This window comes from Anomaloglossus baeobatrachus, chromosome 10 (assembly GCF_048569485.1).
Source record: "Anomaloglossus baeobatrachus isolate aAnoBae1 chromosome 10, aAnoBae1.hap1, whole genome shotgun sequence".
Lineage (NCBI taxonomy): Eukaryota > Metazoa > Chordata > Amphibia > Anura > Aromobatidae > Anomaloglossus > Anomaloglossus baeobatrachus.
Genome location: NC_134362.1, coordinates 18095919 through 18111063, shown reverse-complemented (window position 1 = coordinate 18111063; position 15145 = coordinate 18095919). Strand labels below are relative to the sequence as shown.

At 44.4% G+C, this 15145-nt stretch overlaps 1 protein-coding gene across 1 annotated transcript in view; it reads right to left on the bottom strand.

Moving 5' to 3' along the window:
• Positions 1-273: 273 nt before the first annotated feature.
• EHF (ETS homologous factor) overlaps positions 274-15145 on the bottom strand; it is an 89668-nt gene continuing 74796 nt past the window's right edge. Inside the window, exons 7-9 of the mRNA XM_075326848.1 lie at positions 7432-7497; positions 5199-5394; positions 274-1280 (exon numbers count right to left, since the gene is read on the bottom strand). Of these exons, the coding sequence (XP_075182963.1) occupies positions 1181-1280; positions 5199-5394; positions 7432-7497 (362 nt within the window). The 3' untranslated portion in view covers positions 274-1180. The remainder of the gene's footprint in view (positions 1281-5198; positions 5395-7431; positions 7498-15145) is intronic.

Sequence of the window (15145 nt, the reverse complement as noted above, 5' to 3'; positions counted from 1 at the left end):
ATGTATAGAATCAGCCTGATAGTGCCAGTATAGCACTGTATGTATAGAATCAGCCTGATAGTGCCAGTATAGCACTGTATGTATAGAATCAGCCTGATAGCGCCAGTATAGCACTGTATGTATAGAATCAGCCTGATAGTGCCAGTATAGCACTGTATGTATAGAATCAGCCTGATAGTACCAGTATAGCACTGTATGTATAGAGTCAGCCTCAGAGTGCAGTATAGCACTGGCTTTAGGTTATATAGGAAAATCCTGGTGATTGGTGCCCTTTAAGAAATTAGATTGAAGATGTCTATAAGTTTTGGTTGGTTCTGGAAGGTATAGGGGTCCGGTGCTGAGACATCACCCGATAGCTAAAAAATAAAAGCAGAAGAGCTCAGCTGACTGCAGGTCCCGGACTCTGTAGACTTGTATAGAGTGCTTTTTCAGCCTCAGGGGTGAGGACTACTTGGCGGAGCACCCTGATTCTTTATTTTAGATATTATGAGTCCCTGACCAATCAGAACTGATCAGACCTCCTCTGATTCGTTGGCTATTGGCCATGTAGCACTAACACCGCTGGTCAAGGTGGCGTGACCCCGAGACATCAGCACGTACGACACGTGACACTGTTGTGGGTTTATTTGGCGCATTATATACATTATTGGTGAAAGAAGCAAATTAAATTAATTGATCCCAGAAACCCCTTGTAAATGTATATATTATAACTGTAGCACATAAAGCTGATCACTTTGTATCAATTCCTGCTGAGATCTCTGCTCGCTCCGGCTGCAGAACTGCCCCGCTCCCTGACAGCAAGCAGAGATCTTGAAAGTCTCTACAAAGTATTAGACAACAGTATACAATCAATGGTTTTAGTCTTTTTTCTATAGAACACCCCTTTAAGATGCAGCTGCCTTTAAATACATTGCAAAATCGGCCCCAAGTAAAAAAAAAAGACGTTTACACAAAACCGCGACAATTGTAAGAGCGTAATCCGGCGTCCCCCGTCTCACATTAACCATATAAATCCCAGAGAGCTGCGGATAGAAAGCAGCCGAATCCGGGAAGAGCCGCGAGTCACAGAAAACTGTGTCCAGAGGATTCTCCTGAGCGTAGAGAAGGGTCCGCCGCCGCCTTCTGCCCCATATAAATAAATAAGTCAGTGTGTGCAGTCAGTGGTGGGCTTCAGGGGGCTTCAGCTGTCGTTCTCCTTCCAGCCCCGAGCATTCTTCCCAAACTTATACACCAGGCGCCTCCCGTCCACGCGCTCCAGGATCTCCCGCTTGTAGTAGTATCTGGTGGGAGGAAAGCGCCAAAAAGTGTCAGTTAATCCTAAATATCACCGCTATAACACCGCGCTGCGCCCTAAAGGGGAACTCTACCCATTATTACACCTGTGCCGAGCATTTGTGGCTTCTCAACACTGAGTCATTTTTATATTAAGTGTATAGCGGTATTATTTATGCATCGTACAGCGCTTTTATTATGGTAATATAATTGGGCTGTTGCAAGTATTATTTGGTCACTGTATGTAACTGTTATTTAAGCACTGTATGTAGGTATTATTTTAGCCTCACATGGTGATATTATTTAGTCACTGTATGCTGATATTATTTCAGCATTATATGGTGGTATTAATTGAACACCGTATGTTAATAATATTTCAGCAATATATTTAAGTAATATTTGAGTACTGTATATTGGTAGTATTTGAGCACTGCATGGTGGTATTATTTGACCACTCTATGGCTGTCTTATTTGTCCCTTTATAGCGATATTTTTTGAGCAATGTACAGTACGTAGGTATTATTTTATGTATATCCCTTTTCACTTGTAAAGCACCATGGAATTAATGGCGTTAATAATAATAATAATAATTATTATTATTATTATAATAATAATAATAATAATATTTTAGCACTGCATGGTGATATTACTTGGTCACTCTATGTAAATATTATTTGAGCAGTATATGTAGGTATTATTTGAGCACTATCTAGTGATATTGTTTGGTTACTGTATGTAAGTATTAATTGAGCACTGTATGTAGGTACTATTTTAGCGCCACTTGGTGATATTACTTAGTCACTGTATGTTGATATTATTTCAGCATAATATGGTAGTATTAATTGAACACCATATGTTAGTAATATTTGAGTACTATATCTAGGTAATATTTGAGTAATGTATATTGGTAGTATTTGAGCACTCTATGGCTGTATTATTTGTTCCTTTATGGCGATATTTTTTGAACACTGCATGTAGGTATTATTTTAGCAAAACATGATGATATTATTTGGTCACTGTATGTAAATATTAGTTGAGCATTATATGTTGGTATTATTTGAGCACTATCTGGAGATATTGTTTGGTTACTGTATGTATATGTTATTTAAGCACTGTATGTAGGTATTATTTTGCACCCCACATGGTGATATTATTTGGTCACTGTATGTAAATAATATTAGAGCAATATATGTAGGTATTATTTGAGCACTATCTGGAGATATTGTTTGGTTACTGTATGTAAGCGTTATTTAAGCACTGTATGTAGGTATTATTTTAGCCACACATGGTGATATTATTTGGGCATTGTATGTAAATATTATTTGAGCAATATATATAGGTATTATTTGAGCACCATCTGGAGATATTGTTTTGTTACTGTATGTGTTATTTAAGCATTGTATGTAGGTATTATTTTAGTCCCACATGGTGATATTACTTGGTCACTGTATGAAAATATTATTTCAGCAATATATATAGGTATTATTTGAGCACTCTCTGGTGATATTGTTTGGTCACTGTATGTTTTATTCAAACACTGTATGTAAGTATTTTAGCACCACATAGCGATATTATTTGGGCACTGTATGTAAATATTATTTGAGCAATATATGTAGGTATTATTTGAGCATTATCTGGTGATATTGTTTAATTACTGTATGTAAGTGTTATTCTAGCACTGTATGTAAGTATTATTTTAGCCCCACATGGTGGTATTATTTAGTCACTGTATGTACAATAAGTATTATTTAAGTAATGTATATCGGTATTATTTGAGCACCACCTGGTTATATTGTTTGGTCACGGTATATAGGTATTATTTAAGCAATGCATGTTAGTATTTAGTCTCTGTATGTTGATATGATCACTATATGGTGGTATTATTTGGTCACTGTATATACAATAAGTATTATTCGAGTAATTAACGTCGGTATTGTTTAAGTATCACCGGGTTATATTGTTTGGTCACTATGTGTAGGTATTATTTAAAAACTGCACGGTAGTATTATTTAGTCTCTGTATGTTGATATGATCATTATATTGTGGTATTATTTGGTCACTGTATGTACAATAAGTATTATTCAAGCAATATATGTGGGTATTATTTGAGCACTATCTGGTGATATTGTTTAATTACTGTATGTAAGTGTTATTCGAGCACTGTATGTAAGTATTATTTTAGCCCCACATGGTGGTATTATTTAGTCACTGTATGTACAATAAGTATCATTTGAGTAATGTATATCGGTATTATTTCAGCACCACCTGGTTATATTGTTTGGTCACGATATATAGGTATTATGTAAGCAATGCATGTTAGTATTTAGTCTCTGTATGTTGATATGATCACAATATGGTGGTATTATTTGGTCACTGTATATACAAAGAGTATTATCCGAGTTATACACGTCGGTATTATTTGAGCATCACCGGGTTATATTGTTTGGTCACTATGTGTAGGTATTATTTAAACACTGCATGGTAGTACTGTTTAGTCTCTGTATGTTGATATGATCATTATATTGTGGTATTATTTGGTCACTGTATATACAATAAGTATCATTCAAGCAATATATATGGGTATTATTTGAGAACTATCTGGTGATATTGTTTGGTCACTGTATGGGGGTATTATTTAAGAATAGTATTTATTTATTGGTCACTATGATGGCGGTATTTGATATTATTTGAGCAGTCTATGGTGGCATAAATTTTACATTGTGCGGCACTGCGACACTCGCCGGTATATTATTTGCACAGTGCATGGTATATTGCTATTTGGGCATCATAGTATATGACGGTGATATACAGTATATGCACAGTACAGTGCCCCTATTTGTACACTGAGGAGGGGGTAGATGTTTGTAATTTATAGGGTATCATCAGATGTAAGGTGGAGAAGACTTCATTGCTGCACATGGAAAAACCATGCAGATGAACCAGATTGTAAAGGCTAAAGCAGGAATATCTGAAATCAGGGTTGCAACAAAGGCTGCTGCATCTGCGTGTGTCATCGGATCAGATTCCGACACATTTTGCGACGGATCGTTCATTCTTATTATGTAATAGTCGACTCTGACTCAGAATATGAATAATGTCCACAGGCCGCATTACCACCTGCTCCCTATGACAACACTTCCTGTCTCCAAATCACCGTCCACATCAGTATTCACATATATACAAACATAACCACAACTATTCAACCCCGAGGGAGTGGGAGGATTGATGTCAAGGTTAATAAATTTTAATTTAATCCATGTAATGACTCTCTATGACAAGACTAATCAAAACAGACGGGAAGTGTTGTCATAGGGATTATTAGGCTTTTCTTTAGTCTAATAAATCATGAGTTTTTAGCCCTTTCTTTTACTTGCCTAACTTTTTGTTTCGTGTGGTCTTCCTTGTGTGACATCAATAAACCCCATATTTTTTGGAACCTCCAATTATAGAATTTACAAAAGTGATTTTTTAATGTATTTTCCAGGATAGGGCGGGGCCAAAATGTCATGTGACTGCACATATCTGCCAATTGGAAAGGATTTTAAGAAAAGTGACACACATAAATAATGATAACGACCCCAGGTTGTTACACATTAGAAACCCCACAGTAAGGGGGACATGTACACACTGTACGATAAAGGATTCTCTTTTTTTGCATAAATTATTAATCCAAGGCCGGCCCCCGAGGAGCCGCTAGTTAATTGATTGGCCGCTGTTACTTACCCTGCATTGTTTTAGCACTCTATTATAAACAATAAGGGCAGAGGTTTAGATTTAGAGGGTGCCAAAGTGGATGTCACATGTGGCCCTTGGTGTCTGAGGGGCCCAATGGTCTCTATACCATATAAGAAGCAGTACTGTAAATGGTCAGTGAGGCCTTTTTCTAATTTCGCACCTGGTAAAAGAATATAGGGCCCTTCTGTTACCTCATAGCGCGGCTTAGCTTCTCGTAGGTCATGCTGCTGTTGTTCTTCTTCTTCCCCCATAGTTGTGCCACTGCCTCGGATTTGAGGAATCGGAACACCCCCTCGGAGCGGTCCTCCCATCTTATTAAGCCCGGATTCTTCTCAGGTGTGAGCAGGATATCACGAATAAACTCCCAGAGATGCGTCCCCCGAGGGTCTGCACAGAAGAGATCATGGTCAAATACGACAAACTACGCTCCTAGATGCATTAGACTCCTGCCGCTGTCCTCATATCTACTTCTACTGGAATCATTCTATTAGAATTTAATATTCTAAACCAGCCCCCTCTACTATTTAGGCTGCAGAGAAGGGGGCTGGCTTAGCTATTGAAGCGTCAGCCAGGTCTGGTCATGTGCTGACACAAGAAATTGTGTCCAGTATTGAGCCAGGACAGAAGAGCAGTAGCAGAGGCCTGCATTGTGGCTACCAGTGGACTGTGGCTACCAGCAGATTGTGTCTACCAGCAGATTGTGTCTACCAGCGGATTGGACCTACCAGCGGATTGGACCTACCAGCGGATTGGAGCTACCAGTAGTTGGGGCTACCAGCGAATCATGACCACCAACAGATTGGGGCTACAAGCAGATTTGGGCTACCAGTGGATTGTGGTTAACACCAGATCAGTGCTACTAGCAGATTAAAGCTACCAGCGGATTGCGGCTACCAGCAAATCATGACTACGAACTGATTGGGGTTACCAGCAGATTAGGGCTACCAGTAGATAAGGGTTACCAACGGATTAGGGCTACCAACGGATTAGGGCTACCAGCAGATTAGGACTACCAGCAGATTGTGACTGTCAGCAGATTAGGGCTACCAGTGGATTAGGGCTACCAGCCGATTGTGACTGTCAGCAGATTAGGAGTACCAGCTGATTGTGACTGCCAGCAGATTAGGGCTACGAGCGGATTGTGGCCATCAGCGGATTAGGGCTTCCAGCAGATCATAGCTACCAGTGGATATTCGCTACCAGTAGATAAGGGCTACCAACGGACTAGGGTTACCAGCAGATTAGGACTACCAGCAGATTGTGACTGTCAGCAGATTAGGGCTACCAGTGGATTAGGACTACCAGCGCATTGTGACTGTCAGCAGTTTAGGGCTACCAGCGGATTGTGACTGCCAGCAGATTAGGGCTACCAGTGGATTGTGACTGTCAGCAGATTAGCACTACCAGCGGATTGTGACTGCCAGTGCCAGTAGACTAGGGCTACCAGTGGATTGTAACTGTCAGCAGATTAGGGCTAACATCAGATTGTAACTGTCAGCAGATTAGGGCTAACATCAGATTGTGACTGTCAGCAGATTAGGGCTAACATCAGATTGTAACTGTCAGCAGATTAGGGCTAACATCAGATTGTGACTGTCAGCAGATAAGGGCTACCAGTGGATTAGGGCTACCAGCGGATTGTGACTGTCAGCAGATTAGGGCTACCAGTTCTGGCATCAAATTTGTGTTTGCTGGAGTTTACCATAAGGGTTGTGCATAGGGAAAATGATGGTGTGCTGATCGCAGCAATGGGAGCTTTCCACAGGGAATCCATCGGTACCCCGTGATCACGTCATAGATGCTGAAAAAGGGACAATGGGTGCCAAAATTAATTTTTCCGTAGGATGGACATGATTGACAGCGGCATTTAAGTGCTTAAACAGCAGCAATCGGAGCTGGCACTGGTCGCTGACTGTATAACATATACATTGTTCTCCTTTTAGCAGGCACAGCCATTCTTGTGTCCATTGGATGTGTTTAGAGCTCAGGTGAGTTGCAATACCAAACATGAATAGGAGGGGCGCTGTTCTATTTTTTTTCTAATGTCAAACAATTCCTTTAACCTTATGGCTCTTATTTATTTTTAAAAAAAACAAACACTCAATGAGTCACAGCTCAAGCAAGAAGTTCCTAGGAACCGTCTGAGTGTCCTTCCTAGGAAGAGTGGCTGTTATACAAGGTGTGCTATGTCGCCGGTAATGTGGTCCGACCAGTTAATATTCGCGGTAACTCTCCTGTTTACAGTAGACGCTCAGTTATCTCTTCTCTTACGGTTATTGCTCGAGGACAGGGGAAAAAAATGCAGAAAAAATGCCTTGTGCGCTGGTTCAGCCCGGTGCAAGGTTCGGTGCAGCGGGAGGAGGGGGCTTTCCGGCCCCCCGTGACTCCTGATAACCTACCGATTGGCAGAATAACAATACTCACTGTGTTTCTTCACGCTGGCTCTCTGAGGATGGTCCTGAGATTTCTTCACGTCAGGCTCTGCATAGGCTGAAAAACAAAACACAGTATTGTTGTCCAAAGGGGTCGGTGTGTGCCAGAAATGGTGTAATACCGGCTGATGAAACTTTCATATACAAGACAAAGGGTCATTTCAGCTGTGAGGCAACACGAGCACCAAATCCGCGCTGTTCTCATGCTCCTCCAGGGGCGGCATTGTTTTGGGTGTCAACTACTACTCTGAAATAATAAAACTGAGATGGGAAATTTTTTTGGTAGTCCTTAAAGGGATTGTCCTCTATTTACAAAACATTTTATTAATGGGCCCATTGCAGCACTGGCGGACACAGACCAAAAAAAGGGCCCCTGTGTAATAACAATATATGGGCTCTTTGTAGCCCAAAAATGCATGAAAATGGGTCCTTGAACCTCTTGGGCCCCTGTGCAGCTGCACCGGCTGCAAAAATGATATGTCTCTCCCTGTATAGGAACAATATATGGGCCGTTTGTAGCCCAAGAGCTCATCAAAATGCACAATTCCACCTTCTTTGGAGCTGGAAATGGGCCCCTGAACCTCTTGGGCCCCAGCACGGGTGCAAAAATTCTGTGTGTCCCTGTTTAGGAACAATATATGGGCTCTTTGAAGCCTAAAAACTCATCAAAATGCACAATTCCACCTGCTCTGGAGATTGAAATGGGCCCCTGAACCTACTGGGCCCCAGGCTGCACCAATGATATGTCCACATACTCACATATCAGACCCCACTAATGCTCCGTACAGGGGCCAATGTTTTCCGCGGGTCTACTGGGTTCCTCTTCTGCTGAGAGGTGTTAGGTGATCGCTGCAGCCAATCAGCAGCCACTGTTTGGCTGCAGTGGTCACACTCTGTCTGAGCTGGAACAAGGAGCCAGGAGACACCGGTAACAGAGTAGCAGCCGGTAGCTGATTGTTTCTATTTTATTTTAGCACTGGTTTGGGCCAATGTTGATTAGTAGTAGAGAACCCCTTTAACGGCTACCAGGAGTTTCCCATTTTAGTCTTATTTTTTTAAAGTAGTGAGTGACACCCATAACAATAATGCTGCTTCTGCCAATATGAATTGTGTGAGCAACCCTTTAAGTACATTAGGCTATTGCCCATGCTCAAAGGTCCATCATTGACAACAACCTCAAAGGCCCATCATTGGCAACATGCTCAAAGGCCCCTAATTGGCAACATGCTCAAAGGTTCCTCATTGGCAACATACTCAAAGGCCCCTCATTGGCAACATGCTCAAAGGCCCCTAATTGGCAACATGCTCAAAGGTTCCTCATTGGCAACATACTCAAAGGCCCCTCATTGGCAACATACTCAAAGGCCCCTCATTGGCAACATGCTCAAAGGCCCCTAATTGGCAACATGCTCAAAGGTCCATCATTGGCAACATACTCAAAGGCCCATCATTGGCAACATGCTCAAAGGCCCCTAATTGGCAACATGCTCAAAGGTCCATCATTGACAACAACCTCAAAGGCCCATCATTGGCAACATGCTCAAAGGCCCCTAATTGGCAACATGCTCAAAGGTTCCTCATTGGCAACATACTCAAAGGCCCCTCATTGGCAACATGCTCAAAGGCCCCTAATTGGCAACATGCTCAAAGGTTCCTCATTGGCAACATACTCAAAGGCCCCTCATTGGCAACATACTCAAAGGCCCCTCATTGGCAACATGCTCAAAGGCCCCTAATTGGCAACATGCTCAAAGGTCCATCATTGGCAACATACTCAAAGGCCGATCATTGGCAACATGCTCAAAGGTTCCTCATTGACAACATGCTCAAAGGTCCCTCATTGGCAACATGCTCAAAGGTCCATCATTGGCAACATGCTCAAAGGTTCCTCATTGGCAACATACTCAAAGGCCCGTCATTGGCAACACGCTCAAAGGTCCATCATTGGCAACATGCTCAAAGGCCCATCATTGGCAACATGCTCAAAGGCCCCTCATTGGCAACATGTTCAAAGGTCCATCATTGGCAACATGCTCAAAGGGTCCATCATTGGCAACATGCTCAAAGGTCTATCATTGGCACCATGCTCAAAGGCCCATCATTGGCAACATGCTCAAAGGCCCCTCATTGGCACCATGCTCAAAGGCCCATCATTGGCAACATGCTCAAAGGTCTATCATTGGCAATATGCTCAAAGGCCCATCATTGGCAACATGCTCAAAGGTCCCTCATTGGCAACATGCTCAAAGGCCCATCATTGGCAACATGCTCAAAGGCCCGTCATTGGCAATATGCTCAAAGGTCCATCATTGGCAACATGCTCAAAGGTTCCTCATTGGCAACATGCTCAAAGGTCCCTCATTGGCAACATGCTCAAAGGTCCATCATTGGCAATATGCTCAAAGGTTCCTCATTGGCAACATGCTCAAAGGTCCATCATTGGCAATATGCTCAAAGGTCCATCATTGGCAACATGCTCAAAGGTTCCTCATTGGCAACATGCTCAAAGGTCCATCATTGGCAACATGCTCAAAGGTCCATCATTGGCAACATGCTCAAAGGCCCATCATTGGCAACATGCTCAAAGGCCCCTCATTGGCAACATGTTCAAAGGTCCATCATTGGCAACATGCTCAAAGGGTCCATCATTGGCAACATACTCAAAGGTCCATCATTGGCAACATGCTCAAAGGTCTATCATTGGCAATATGCTCAAAGGCCCATCATTGGCAACATGCTCAAAGGTTCATCATTGGCAACATGCTCAAAGGCCCATCATTGGCAACATGCTCAAAGGCCTATCATTGGCAATATGCTCAAAGGCTCACCATTGGCAACATGCTCAAAGGCTCACCATTGGCAACATGCTCAAAGGACAATCATTGGCAACATGCTCAAAGGCCCCTCATTGGCAACATGCTCAAAGGCCCCTCATTGGCAACATGCTCAAAGGCCCATCATTGGCAACATGTTCAAAGGCCCATCATTGGCAACATGCTCAAAGGGTCCATCATTGGCAACATGCTCAAAGGTCTATCATTGGCACCATGCTCAAAGGCCCATCATTGGCAACATGCTCAAAGGCCCCTCATTGGCACCATGCTCAAAGGCCCATCATTGGCAACATGCTCAAAGGTCTATCATTGGCAATATGCTCAAAGGCCCATCATTGGCAACATGCTCAAAGGTCCCTCATTGGCAACATGCTCAAAGGCCCATCATTGGCAACATGCTCAAAGGCCCGTCATTGGCAATATGCTCAAAGGTCCATCATTGGCAACATGCTCAAAGGTTCCTCATTGGCAACATGCTCAAAGGTCCCTCATTGGCAACATGCTCAAAGGTCCATCATTGGCAATATGCTCAAAGGTTCCTCATTGGCAACATGCTCAAAGGTCCATCATTGGCAATATGCTCAAAGGTCCATCATTGGCAACATGCTCAAAGGTTCCTCATTGGCAACATGCTCAAAGGTCCATCATTGGCAACATGCTCAAAGGTCCATCATTGGCAACATGCTCAAAGGCCCATCATTGGCAACATGCTCAAAGGCCCCTCATTGGCAACATGTTCAAAGGTCCATCATTGGCAACATGCTCAAAGGGTCCATCATTGGCAACATACTCAAAGGTCCATCATTGGCAACATGCTCAAAGGTCTATCATTGGCAATATGCTCAAAGGCCCATCATTGGCAACATGCTCAAAGGTTCATCATTGGCAACATGCTCAAAGGCCCATCATTGGCAACATGCTCAAAGGCCTATCATTGGCAATATGCTCAAAGGGTCATCATTGGCAACATGCTCAAAGGCTCACCATTGGCAACATGCTCAAAGGCTCACCATTGGCAACATGCTCAAAGGACAATCATTGGCAACATGCTCAAAGGCCCCTCATTGGCAACATGCTCAAAGGCCCCTCATTGGCAACATGCTCAAAGGCCCATCATTGGCAACATGTTCAAAGGCCCATCATTGGCATCATGCTCAAAGGGTCATCATTGGCAACATGCTCAAAGGACAATCATTGGCAACATACTCAAAGGATCATCATTGGCAACATGCTCAAAGGTCCATCATTGGCAACATGCTCAAAGGCCCCTCATTAGGAACATGCTCAAAGGCCCATCATTGGCAACATGCTCAAAGGCCCATCATTGGCAACATGCTCAAAGGCCCCTAATTGGCAACATGCTCAAAGGCCCGTCATTGGCAACATGCTCAAAGGCCCATCATTGGCGACATGCTCAAAGGACAATCATTGGCAACATGCTCAAAGGCCCGTCATTGGCAACATGCTCAAAGGCCCATCATTGGCAACATGCTCAAAGGCCCATCATTGGCAACATGCTCAAAGGACAATCATTGGCAACATGCTCAAAGGCCCCTCATTGGCAACATGCTCAAAGGCCCCTCATTGGCACTATGCTCAAAGGTCCATCATTGGCAACATGCTCAAAGGTCCATCATTGGCAACATGCTCAAAGGCCACTAATTGGCAACATGCACAAAGGCCCATCATTGGCAACATGCTCAAAGGTCCATCATTAGAAACATGCTCAAAGGCCCATCATTGGCAACATGCTCAAAGGGTCATCATTGGCAACATACTCAAAGGGTCATCATTGGCAACATACTCAAAGGCCCCTCATTGGCAACATGCTCAAAGGCCCCTCATTGGCAACATGCTCAAAGGCCCCTAATTGGCAACATGCTCAAAGGCCCGTCATTGGCAACATGCTCAAAGGCCCATCATTGGCGACATGCTCAAAGGACAATCATTGGCAACATGCTCAAAGGCCCGTCATTGGCAACATGCTCAAAGGCCCATCATTGGCAACATGCTCAAAGGCCCGTCATTGGCAACATGCTCAAAGGACAATCATTGGCAACATGCTCAAAGGCCCCTCATTGGCAACATGCTCAAAGGCCCCTCATTAGCAACATGCTCAAAGGTCCATCATTGGCAACATACTCAAAGGCCCCCTCATTGGCAACATGCTCAAAGGCCCATCATTGGCATCATGCTCAAAGACCCCTCATTGGCAACATGCTCAAAGGTCCATCATTGGCAACATGCTCAAAGGCCCATCATTGGCAACATGCTCAAAGGCCCATCATTGGCAACATGCTCAAAGGCCCATCATTGGCAACATACTCAAAGGCCCCTCATTGGCAACATGCTCAAAGGCCCATCATTGGCAACATACTCAAAGGCCCCCTCATTGGCAACATGCTCAAAGGCCCATCATTGGCAACATGTTCAAAGGCCCATCATTGGCATCATGCTCAAAGGCTCCTCATTGGCAACATGCTCAAAGGGTCATCATTGGCAACATGCTCAAAGGCCCCTAATTGGCAACATGCTCAAAGGCTCACCATTGGCAACATGCTCAAAGGACAATCATTGGCAACATCCTCAAAGGCCCATCATTGGCAACATACTCAAAGGGTCATCATTGGCAACATACTCAAAGGCCCCTCATTGGCAACATGCTCAAAGGCCCCTCATTAGCAACATGCTCAAAGGCCCCTCATTGGCAACATGCTCAAAGGCCCCTCATTAGCAACATGCTCAAAGGCCCATCATTGGCAACATGCTCAAAGGCCCATCATTGGCAACATGCTCAAAGGCTCATCATTGGCGACATGCTCAAAGGCCCATCATTGGCAACATGCTCAAAGGCCCGTCATTGGCAACACGCTCAAAGGCCCCTCATTGGCAACACGCTCAAAGGCCCCTCATTGGCAACATGCTCAAAGGCCCCTCATTGGCAACATGCTCAAAGGTCCATCATTGGCAACATGCTCAAAGGCCCCTAATTGGCAACATGCTCAAAGGCCCATCATTGGCAACATGCTCAAAGGTCCATCATTGCCAACATGCTCAAAGGCCCATCATTGGCAACATGCTCAAAGGTCCCTCTTTGGCAACATGCTCAAAGGTCCCTCATTGGCAACATGCTCAAAGGTCCCTCATTGGCAACATGCTCAAAGGCCCATCATTGGCAACATGCTCAAAGGCCCCTAATTGGCAACATGCTCAAAGGCTCACCATTGGCAACATGCTCAAAGGACAATCATTGGCAACATGCTCAAAGGCCCATCATTGGCAACATACTCAAAGGCCCCTCATTGGCAACATGCTCAAAGGCCCCTCATTAGCAACATGCTCAAAGGCCCATCATTGGCAACATGCTCAAAGGCCCATCATTGGCAACATGCTCAAAGGCTCATCATTGGCAACATGCTCAAAGGACAATCATTGGCAACATGCTCAAAGGACAATCATTGGCAACATGCTCAAAGGCCCGTCATTGGCAACATGCTCAAAGGCCCGTCATTGGCAACACGCTCAAAGGCCCCTCATTGGCAACATGCTCAAAGGCCCCTCATTGGCAACATGCTCAAAGGCCCCTCATTGGCAACATGCTCAAAGGTCCCTCATTGGCAACATGCTCAAAGGTCCCTCATTGGCAACATGCTCAAAGGGTCATCATTGGCAACATGCTCAAAGGCCCATCATTGGCAACATGCTCAAAGGTCCATCATTGGCAACATACTCAAAGGTCCCTCATTGGCAACATGCTCAAAGGTCCCTCATTGGCAACATGCTCAAAGGCCCATCATTGGCAACATGCTCAAAGGTCCCTCATTGGCAACATGCTCAAAGGTCCCTCATTGGCAACATGCTCAAAGGCCCATCATTGGCGACATGCTCAAAGGACAATCATTGGCAACATGCTCAAAGGCCCATCATTGGCAACATGCTCAAAGGCCCATCATTGGCAACATGCTCAAAGGCCCATCATTGGCAACATGCTCAAAGGCCCATCATTGGCAACATGCTCAAAGGCCCGTCATTGGCAACATGCTCAAAGGCCCATCATTGGCAACATGCTCAAAGGCCCGTCATTGGCAACATGCTCAAAGGACAATCATTGGCAACATGCTCAAAGGCCCCTCATTGGCAACATGCTCAAAGGCCCCTCATTAGCAACATGCTCAAAGGTCCATCATTGGCAACATACTCAAAGGCCCCCTCATTGGCAACATGCTCAAAGGCCCATCATTGGCATCATGCTCAAAGACCCCTCATTGGCAACATGCTCAAAGGTCCATCATTGGCAACATGCTCAAAGGCCCATCATTGGCAACATGCTCAAAGGCCCATCATTGGCAACATACTCAAAGGCCCCTCATTGGCAACATGCTCAAAGGCCCATCATTGGCAACATACTCAAAGGCCCCCTCATTGGCAACATGCTCAAAGGCCCATCATTGGCAACATGTTCAAAGGCCCATCATTGGCATCATGCTCAAAGGCTCCTCATTGGCAACATGCTCAAAGGGTCATCATTGGCAACATGCTCAAAGGCCCCTAATTGGCAACATGCTCAAAGGCTCACCATTGGCAACATGCTCAAAGGACAATCATTGGCAACATCCTCAAAGGCCCATCATTGGCAACATACTCAAAGGGTCATCATTGGCAACATACTCAAAGGCCCCTCATTGGCAACATGCTCAAAGGCCCCTCATTAGCAACATGCTCAAAGGCCCCTCATTGGCAACATGCTCAAAGGCCCCTCATTAGCAACATGCTCAAAGGCCCATCATTGGCAACATGCTCAAAGGCCCATCATTGGCAACATGCTCAAAGGCTCATCATTGGCGACATGCTCAAAGGCCCATCATTGGCAAC